The 11,171-nt window shown below is 50.9% G+C and overlaps 1 protein-coding gene across 1 annotated transcript in view; it reads right to left on the reverse strand.

Moving 5' to 3' along the window:
• Positions 1-10,088, reverse strand: part of SORL1 (sortilin related receptor 1) — a 123,268-nt gene extending 113,180 nt beyond the window's left edge. Inside the window, exon 1 of the mRNA XM_040326125.1 lies at positions 9,959-10,088. Within this exon, the coding sequence (XP_040182059.1) occupies positions 9,959-10,072 (114 nt within the window). The 5' untranslated portion in view covers positions 10,073-10,088. The remainder of the gene's footprint in view (positions 1-9,958) is intronic.
• Between the last annotated feature and the right edge of the window lie 1,083 nt (positions 10,089-11,171).

Raw genomic sequence — 11,171 nt, forward strand, 5'->3', positions numbered from 1 at the left:
TCCGACCACCCTCCTCCTGCATCGCGTCTGCAGTCTCCGACCACCCTCCTCCTGCATCGCGTCTGCAGTCTCCGACCACCCTCCTCCTGCATCGCGTCTGCAGTCTCCGACCACCCTCCTCCTGCATCGCGTCTGCAGTCGCCGACCACCCTCCTCCTGCATCGCGTCTGCAGTCTCCGACCACCCTCCTCCTGCATCGCGTCTGCAGTCTCCGACCCCCCTCCTGCATCGCGTCTGCAGTCTCCGACCACCCTCCTGCATCGCGTCTGCAGTCTCCGACCACCCTCCTGCATCGCGTCTGCAGCCTCCGACCACCCTCCTCCTGCATCGCGTCTGCAGTCTCCGACCACCCTCCTCCTGCATCGCGTCTGCAGTCTCCGACCACCCTCCTCCTGCATCGCGTCTGCAGTCTCCGACCACCCTCCTCCTGCATCGCGTCTGCAGTCTCCGACCACCCTCCTCCTGCATCGCGTCTGCAGTCTCCGACCACCCTCCTCCTGCATCGCGTCTGCAGTCTCCGACCACCCTCCTCCTGCATCGCGTCTGCAGTCTCCGACCACCCTCCTCCTGCATCGCGTCTGCAGTCTCCGACCACCCTCCTCCTGCATCGCGTCTGCAGTCTCCGACCACCCTCCTGCATCGCGTCTGCAGTCTCCGACCACCCTCCTGCATCGCGTCTGCAGTCTCCGACCACCCTCCTGCATCGCGTCTGCAGTCTCCGACCACCCTCCTGCATCGCGTCTGCAGTCTCCGACCACCCTCCTGCATCGCGTCTGCAGTCTCCGACCACCCTCCTGCATCGCGTCTGCAGTCTCCGACCACCCTCCTGCATCGCGTCTGCAGTCTCCGACCACCCTCCTGCATCGCGTCTGCAGTCTCCGACCACCCTCCTGCATCGCGTCTGCAGTCTCCGACCACCCTCCTGCATCGCGTCTGCAGTCTCCGACCACCCTCCTGCATCGCGTCTGCAGTCTCCGACCACCCTCCTGCATCGCGTCTGCAGTCTCCGACCACCCTCCTGCATCGCGTCTGCAGTCTCCTATTTTGCCGCGATTTGCGTTTTTTTTTTTTTAAACCTGTTTATAGCTGGTTGTTAAAGAAAATATAAAGGAAATGTAAAAAAAAAAAATTAAAAAAAACACTAAAAAGGCAAATCGCGGTAAAAATGCGTGTCGAAAAATGCAGCATGCACCGCAAAAACGCTCAAAGGCAACATGCATAGGTGTGAATCGAGCCTTAGACCCCTAGACACTGAGGAGTTTTTTTTCCCAGGCGGTTTAGCGCTAAAAATACCGCCTAAAAAACTCCTGCCCTGCAGTCTCAATGTGAAAGCCCGAGTGCTTTCACACTGAGGCGATGCGCTGGCGGGACCGCTCCAAAAGTCCTGCTAGCCGCAGCTTTGGAGCAGTGAGAGAAGCGGTGTGTTTACCACTCCTCTGCCGCTCCTTCCCATTGAAAACAATGGGACACCGTGCTAATACCGGTAGCAATGTGCCAACCCTTTTTTCGGCCGCTAGCGGGGGTTAAAACCGCACCGATAGCGGCCGAATTACCCCCGCAATTACGACGGTCTGATTACGCAATTACGACGCTCCTTCCCATTGAAAACAATGGGACACCGTGCTAGAGCAAATTGCTCGTTCACAGAGTACAGGCCCTAACATTAATGTGAGAGAGGCCTAAATGTGAACAAGTTCAGGCTCTGTACATAGTATGCAGGTTCTTCCTGCTCTAACATGGTGACTGCACTTGACTGTTCTCTCCAATCCTGCAAACGCAAGTTCACCCTTTACAGACATTGGGTAAGAGGATTTATAAAGCAGTACATGCGACTTTCACTGGTGGTGAAAATCATTGTCACATAAAAGCCATGCACCTGGAAGATTCACCTGCAGAGAACGTTTGTCAGATTCATTGCTTCATAACACCCCCCCCCCCCCCCCCCAGACTGGGAGAACACGCAGGCGAGATCCTGTATGTCGGGTCCAGGAGATAAAGATCTCAGAATGACAACAAGGACGACGAACTTCCTCATTGACCCTGGACAGGCTGAGCGCAGCCTGTGAGCCGTACAGCCATCTGTGACACCGTCAACCACCAGCGGGATGACGTAATGTGCCAAACACAGAAAACAGCAGCCTGTCGTCACGGGAGGGACAGGGACCCCAGAGACCTTCCTCAGCTGAATATTACTGCTAAATGAGCGCTCTACAGCGCGCCTCCTAATTAAAGTCCTTTTATTTTCCTTTCTATCGCCTGCCGTGCATGATGTGATTTGTGATTAGTTTACAAGCACATTTCTAAAAGTAGACGCAGAGTCAGCCGTGAGCATGTTGCCCCCGCAGTCCTGATCATCAATCGCAATGTCACACTGGAGCGCAAAGACGTGGACCCCCCCCCGGTCTGTGAACGTTTACTTCCGGCGACGTTCCTGAAAACGTCATGCATGCAAAAGGTGCCAGCTTGCCACTAGCACATGGGCACATCACACTATTGTGGGAGGTACTACCCTGGGAAAGTCTTCTCATTGAGACCCAAAATACTGCAGGAAATCTCACCATTGTGGGAGGGGCAGAGACAAACTACTGCAGGAAATCTCACCATTGTGGGAGGGGCAGAGACACAAACTACTGCAGGAAATCTCCCCATTGTGGGAGGGGCAGAGACACAAACTACTGCAGGAACTCTCACCATTGTGGGAGGGGCAGAGACACAAACTACTGCAGGAAATCTCACCATTGTGGGAGGGGCAGAGACACAAACTACTGCAGGAAATCTCACCATTGTGGGAGGGGCAGAGACACAAACTACTGCAGGAAATCTCACCATTGTGGGAGGGGCAGAGACACAAACTACTGCAGGAAATCTCACCATTGTGGGAGGGGCAGAGACACAAACTACTGCAGGAAATATCGCCATTGTGGGAGGGGCAGAGACACAAAATACTGCAGGTAATCTCACCATTGTGGGAGGGGCAGAGACACAAACTACTGCAGAGACAACTTATTGTGGGAGGAGTAATGTACAGTGTCTTGAAAATGTATTCATACCCCTTGAAATTTTCCACATTTTGTCGTTACAACCAAAAACGTAAATGTATTTTATTGGGATTTTATGTAATAGGCCAACACAAAGTGGCACATAATTGTGATGTGGAAGGAAAATGATAAATGTTTAAAATGCTTTACAAATAAAATATGTGAAAAGTGTGGCGTGCATTTGTATAGCGCCCTCCTGAGTCAATACTTTGTAGAACCACCGTTCACTGCAATTACAGCTGCAAGTTTTTTTGGGGATGTCTCTACCAGCTTTGCACATCTACACAGGACCCTGTCCTCACCCCATAAACCCTCCCCCCCCCCATCCCGCTGACCAGCAGCACAATGATTTCCCGTTGTAAGCCCTGCTATCACTGCCTCACTGGTCCTGGTCGGCGCGGCCAACGCGACTGCGGCGACCGATTAGAATGCTCCAAAACGTTTAGGAGATTAAGCCGAGGAGATTTCTAAGTCCCATTCCGGCGAGGCGGCGATAGCAGGGTTCATAACGAGAGGCTGCCACACTACAGGTCAGCAGAACGGGAGGGGGGGGGGAGTTGTTTTAGTGAGGAGTGGGCCCTGTGTAAGTTCACCTCAAGCCCTGTACACACGGCCAGGAATCACGTCACGAAAAAAACGTCTGTTTTCCTGACAGGAGTCCTAGCAAGCTTGCCTTGCCAAGCCCAGTGTACAGACAGCCACTCAAAAGAACCGTTGTTCATTTGAATGGCAAGAACATGTTGACGTCATCGACTACGACGAGCCGGCACTCGTCACATTCAATGCCGTCGCCGCCATCTTGCTACACCCCACACTAACCTTGTATGCTACCGCGCATGCGTCAAAGTCTTATCGAGCATGCGCGGGTTTACCTAGGACAGGTAAGCATACAGACGACCGGTTTTCCTCGGCAGGAAACCCGATGAGAAAATAGAGAGCAGGGTTTTCCTGAGAGGAAAACTGCTAGGGAGCATACACACGGCCAGGGTTCCCGGCCAAATGCTCTCCTGGCAGTTTTCCTGGCGGGAAAAACAGCCAAGTGTACGAGGCATTAGGCCTCTTTCACACCGAGACGTTGGCGGTATTTTCTATCGTTTTTGCAGTGCTATTCGGGCACTAGCAGTGTACTTCATTCGTCATACAGTGATCACATATGGAGGGGTTAGTAAAGACGCACCAAAAAAAAAAACAATTTTGCTTCAAGGTTCAGAAAATACATTCTAAGTTGCCTGACTAGGTTTGTGCTCTGGATGCGCATCGTCTGGAGCAATATAAATATACGTGTGAAGAAGAAAAGTATAAATTTGTCACTGAGGTGAGGCAGGCAAAACAGGAACCTCACAGGGGCGCCCAGTCATATGAGGAAACCATGGATGAAAAATTAAAGTACACGTAGTATTAGGTAAATAGAACTTTTTTTCAGATAACAAAACGTAGGTAGTCGCTAGAGATTTTCCTGAGAGATGTTTCACCAAAGATAAATATACTTGAGTATAAGCCGACCCAAATATAAGCCGAGGCACACAATTTTACCACAAAAAAAACTGGGAAAACCTATTGACTCGAGAATAAGAGCAGGGTGAGAAATGCAGCAGCTACTGTAAGCGGGAAAAGAGGGTCAACAATGCCCATTTGCACGCCTCACTGTGCCCAACCTCACACCTCACTGTGCCCAACCTCACAGTGCCCATTACAACGTACCTGAAATTCTTGACAGGCTGAGCTGCGGGCGTCCATTTTTTAAAACTAGCGGCTTCCCCCTGGTCCCGTCCCGTTCTGTGATAGGCGTTTGACACTGTGTTCAGTTTTCCGCCTATCACGGAAGTTCTTTTATCCTCGGACAAGAGAAGGTCCGCGATAGGCGGAACACTAAACACAGTGTCAAACGCCTATCACGGAACGGCCAGGAGAAAGCCGCGACTTTTAAAAAATGGATGCCCACAGCCCCTCAGGTACACTGACTCGAGTATAAGCCGATATACATACATACACACACACACACACACACACACACACACACACACAGGAGCTCATTTGATAACTGCAGAGCCAGGGGAGATTTGTAGTAAACATGGACTTAACCACTTAAGACCCGGACCAATATGCAGGTTAAGGACCTTGCCCCTTTTTGTGATTCGGCACTGCGTCGCTTTAACTGAAAATTGCGCGGTCGTGCGACGTGGCTCCCAAACAAAATTGGTGTCCTGTTTTTTCCCCACAAATAAGAGCTTTTTTTGGTGTCATTTGATCACCTCTGCAGTTTTTATTTTTTGCGCTATAAACAAAAATAGAGCGACAATTTTGAAAAAAAATTAAATATTTTTTACTTTTTGCTATAATAAATATTCCCCAAAAATATATATAAAAAAAACATTTTCCTCAGTTTAGGCCGATACGTATTCTACATATTTTTGGTAAAAAAAAAAATTAAAAAAATCGCAATAAGCGTTTATCGATTGGTTTGCGCAAAATTTATAGCATTTACAAAATGGGGCATAGTTTTAGTGCATTTTTATTAATCTTTTTTACTACTAATGGCGGCGATCAGCATTTTTTTTTTCATGACATGCGACATTATGGCGGACACATGGGACAGTTTTGACACATTTTTGGGACCATTGTCATTTTCACAGCAAAAAATGCTATAAAAATGCATTGTTTATTGTGAAAATGACAATTGCAGTTTAGGAGTTAACCACTAGGGGGCGCTGAAGAGGTTAAATGTGATCTCATATGTGTTTCTAACTGTAGGGGGGCGGGGCTGGATGTGTGACGTCATTGATCGCTTTTCCCTATGTCAGGGAACACACGATCAATGACAGCGCCACTGTGAAGAACGGGGAAGGTGTGTTTACACACACACACACACACACACCTCTCCCCGTTCTTCAGCTCCAGGGACCGATCGTAGGGACTCCGGCGGCGATCGGGTCCGCGGGTACCGCAGCCGCGAAAGTTCAGACCAAGGTCGCGGGGGACGTGATTGTGCCCAGCCGTGCCATTCTGCCGACGTATATCGGCCATAGGCGGTCCTTAAGTGGTTAAAGGGGTTGTAAAGGTAAAAAAAAAATCCCTAAATAGCTTCCTTTACCTTAGTGCAGTCCTCCTTCACTTACCTCATCCTTCCATTTTGCTTTTAAATGTCCTTATTTCTTCTGAGAAAGCCTCACTTCCTGTTCTTCTGTCTGTAACTCCACACGGTAATGCAATGCTTTATCTCTGGTGTGGAGAAAACCTCTTGAGGGGGCGAGCAGGAGTATCAGGACGCTCACTAACACACAGCTCCTTTATCGGCAAAGTAGAGCGTGTCCTGACTCTCCTGCTTGCCCCCTCAAGAGGCTTTCTCCACACCAGGGAGAAAGCCTTGCATTACTGTGTGTAGTTACAGACAGAAGAACAGGAAGTGAGGATTTCTCAGAAGAAATAAGGACATTTAAAAGCAAAATGGATGGATGAGGTAAGTGAAGGAGGACTGCACTAAGGGAAAGGAAGCTATTTAGGGGGGGGGGAACAAAATTACCTTCACAACCCCTTTAAAAAGTCTCCATTTCTATCAAGGGAGACTAGCTTAATGCTAGAGCAAACAACATTCATGGCTCAGTATGTGTGGCCCATGGCATGTGGTCCTAAACTTCCGGGGTCCCAAGAAATGACCAGATCCTGAACAGTGATCTGTGAGATGTTCAAAGCTTAGAATTGTTTTTTATTCCTCCGACAAAGCTCTGAGGGCTTCACAGAACAGCCATTTTTATACTGAGATGAAATTTCACACATGTAGTGACTTCTGAAGGCAATTGTTTCCACTAGATTTTAGTTGGGGGTATCGGAGTAAAGGGGGCTGAATACAAACGCACCCCACACTTTTCACATATTTATAAAAAAATAATAATAATATAAAACCATTTATCATGTTCCTTCTGCTTCACAATGATGTGTCACGTTGTGTTGGTCCATCACATAAAATCCCAATAAAATACATTCATGTTTTTGGTTGGAACGACAAAATGTGGAACATTTGGGGTACTGATAAAGTTCTAGTAAGTGCCACTGTGTACTAGATGGGGGGGGGGGGGATAAACATGATGGTGTTTGAGAGGAGGCACATATCTCTAGCACCGCATCTAGAGGGGGACACCAATATGTGGCAATTTGTATTGGATTGGGGAGGGGGGGGGGGGTGTGTGTGACTGATCCACAGCACCATGTAGGGAGCACTGATCTATTACACTGTATGGACGGGGGGGGGGGACACTGATCCATAACACTGTGTATGGAGGGGGGGGGGACACTGATCTATAACACTGTGTATGGAGGGGGGGGGGGGGAACGACACTGATCTATAACACTGTGTATTGAGGGGGGGGGCATTGATCCATAACACTGTGTATGGAGGGGGGGGGCATTGATCTATAACACTGTGTATGAAGAGGGGGGACACTGATCCATAACACTGTGTATGGAGGGGGGGGGACACTGATCCATAACACTGTATGGAGGGGGGGGACACTGATCCATAACACTGTATGGAGGGGGGGACACTGATCCATAACACTGTATGGAGGGGGGGACACTGATCCATAACACTGTGTATGGAGGGGGGGACACTGATCCATAACACTGTGTATGGAGGGGGGGGACACTGATCCATAACACTGTGTATGGAGGGGGGGGGGAAACTGATCCATAACACTGTGTATGGAGGGGGGGGGGGGAAACTGATCCATAACACTGTGTATGGAGGGGGGGGGGACACTGATCCATAACACTGTGTATGGAGGGGGGGGGGGAAACTGATCCATAACACTGTGTATGGAGGGGGGGGGGGGGACACTGATCCATAACACTGTGTATGGAGGGGGGGGGGGGACACTGATCCATAACACTGTGTATGGAGGGGGGGGGACACTGATCTATAACACTGTGTATGGAGGGGGGGACACTGATCTATAACACTGTGTATGGAGGGGGGGACACTGATCTATAACACTGTGTATGGAGGGGGGGCATTGATCTATAACACTGTGTATGGAGGGGGGGGGGGACACTGATCCATAACACTGTGTATGGAGGGGGGGGGGGGACACTGATCCATAACACTGTGTATGGAGGGGGGGGGACACTGATCTATAACACTGTGTATGGAGGGGGGGACACTGATCTATAACACTGTGTATGGAGGGGGGGGACACTGATCTATAACACTGTGTATGGAGGGGGGACACTGATCTATAACACTGTGTATGGAGGGGGGGCATTGATCTATAACACTGTGTATGGAGGGGGGGGGGACACTGATCCATAACAATGTGTATGGAGGGGGGGACACTGATCCATAACACTGTGTATGGAGGGGGGGGGACACTGATCTATAACACTGTGTATGGAGGGGGGGGACACTGATCTATAACACTGTATGAAGGAGGGACACTGATCTATAACACTGTGTATGGAGGGGGGGGACACTGATCCATAACACTGTATGGAGGGGGGGACACTGATCCATAACACTGTATGGAGGGGGGGACACTGATCCATAACACTGTATGGAGGGGGGGGGACACTGATCCATAACACTGTATGGAGGGGGGGGGGGACACTGATCCATAACACTGTATGGAGGGGGGGGACACTGATCCATAACACTGTATGGAGGGGGGGGACACTGATCCATAACACTGTGTATGGAGGGGGGGGACACTGATCCATAACACTGTGTATGGAGGGGGGGGGACACTGATCCATAACACTGTGTATGGAGGGGGGGGGACACTGATCCATAACACTGTGTATGGAGGGGGGGGGACACTGATCCATAACACTGTGTATGGAGGGGGGGACACTGATCTATAATACTGTATGGAGGGGGGGACACTGATCCATAACACTGTGTATGGAGGGGGGGACACTGATCTATAATACTGTATGGAGGGGGGGGACACTGATCTATAACACTGTGTATGGAGGGGGGGACACTGATCCATAACACTGTGTATGGAGGGGGACGACGACACTGATCCATAACACTGTGTATGGAGGGGGGGACACTGATCCATAACACTGTGTATAGAGGGGGGGACACTGATCCATAACACTGTGTATAGAGGGGGGGGACACTGATCCATAACACTGTGTATGGAGGGGGGGACACTGATCCATAACACTGTGTATGGAGGGGGGGACACTGATCCATAACACTGTGTATAGAGGGGGGGACACTGATCCATAACACTGTGTATAGAGGGGGGGACACTGATCCATAACACTGTGTATGGAGGGGGGGACACTGATCCATAACACTGTGTATGGAGGGGGGGACACTGATCCATAACACTGTGTATGGAGGGGGGGACACTGATCCATAACACTGTGTATGGAGGGGGGGACACTGATCCATAACACTGTGTATGGAGGGGGGGGGACACTGATCCATAACACTGTGTATGGCGGGGGGGGGGACACTGATCCATAACACTGTGTATGGCGGGGGGGGGACACTGATCCATAACACTGTGTATGGAGGGGGGGACACTGATCTATAACACTGTGTATGGAGGGGGGGGACACTGATCCATAACACTGTGTATGGAGGGGGGGGCACTGATCCATAACACTGTGTATGGCGGGGGGGGGACACTGATCCATAACACTGTGTATGGAGGGGGGGGGCACTGTATGAAGGAGGGACACTGATCCATAACACTGTGTATGGAGGGGGGGGGGGGGCACTGTATGAAGGAGGGACACTGATCCATAACACTGTGTATGGAGGGGGACACACTGATCCATAACACTGTGTATGGAGGGGGGGCATTGATCTATAACACTGTATGAAGGAGGGACACTGATCCATAACACTGTGTATGGAGGGGGGGGCACTGATGTACAGCACCGTGCACATAGACAGGGGGGGGGGCACCTACCTGTCCGTACACCCGCACTGGGGGCCCCGCAGCAGGCTCCGCTCTCCCCTCCTCACCGAACACCGACAGCAGCAGCAACAGCAGCCCAACCGCCGCCATCTTCCTAGGGCACATGACTATCACCGGCACCCCGCCCCCACCGGAGACATCGCATTGCCCCCTTACATGGCGCCCCGCCTTCATTTTCATCAATTATAAGCTCTCCCCTCCCCTTCTACAAGGAGAGCCCGCCTCTCTATTTTCACTCAATGGAGAGACACGCCTTCATCTGTCTCTTCCTTGTACGCCACGCCCATAGAGGAGGAGCCGGTCTGCGCGAAGTGTTATTAGTACGGTAGTTTATTATGGCAGATCGTTGTACCCTCTATATAGGGAATATAGATGGTGTGTGTTCTCTATGGGGGGGGGGATAGATGGTGTGTGTTCTCTATGGGGGGGGGGGGGATAGATGGTGTGTGTTCTCTATGGGGGGGGGGGGGGATAGATGATGTGTGTTCTCTATGGGGGGGGGGGTAGATGATGTGTGTTCTCTATGGGGGGGGGGGGAAATGATGTGTGTTCTCTATGGGGGGGTAGATGGTGTGTGTTCTCTATGGGGGGGGGGAAATAGATGATGTGTGTTCTCTATGGGGGGGGGGGGTAGATGATGCGTGTTCTCTATGGGGGGGGGGATAGATGATGTGTGTTCTCTATGGGGGGTAGATGGTGTGTGTTCTCTATGGGGGGGGGGAATAGATGGTGTGTGTTCTCTATGGGGGGGGATAGATGATGTGTGTTCTCTATGGGGGGGGGGGAATAGATGGTGTGTGATCTCTATGGGGGGGGGGGTAGATGATGTGTGTTCTCTATGGGGGGGGATAGATGGTGTGTGTTCTCTATGGGGGGGGGGGTAGATGGTGTGTGATCTCTATGGGGGGGAGATGGTGTGTGTTCTCTATGGGGGGGGATAGATGGTGTGTGATCTCTATGGGGGGTATATGGTGTGTGTTCTCTATGGGGGGTATATGGTGTGTGTTCTCTATGGGGGGGGGGGATAGATGATGTGTGTTCTCTATGGGGGGGATAGATGGTGTGTGTTCTCTATGGGGGGGGATAGATGGTGTGTGTTCTCTATGGGGGGGGATAGATGGTGTGTGTTCTCTATGGGGGGGGGGGTAGATGGTGTGTGATCTCTATGGGGGGGAGATGGTGTGTGTTCTCTATGGGGGGGGAT

The sequence above is a fragment of the Rana temporaria genome, chromosome 10, assembly GCF_905171775.1.
Source record: "Rana temporaria chromosome 10, aRanTem1.1, whole genome shotgun sequence".
Lineage (NCBI taxonomy): Eukaryota > Metazoa > Chordata > Amphibia > Anura > Ranidae > Rana > Rana temporaria.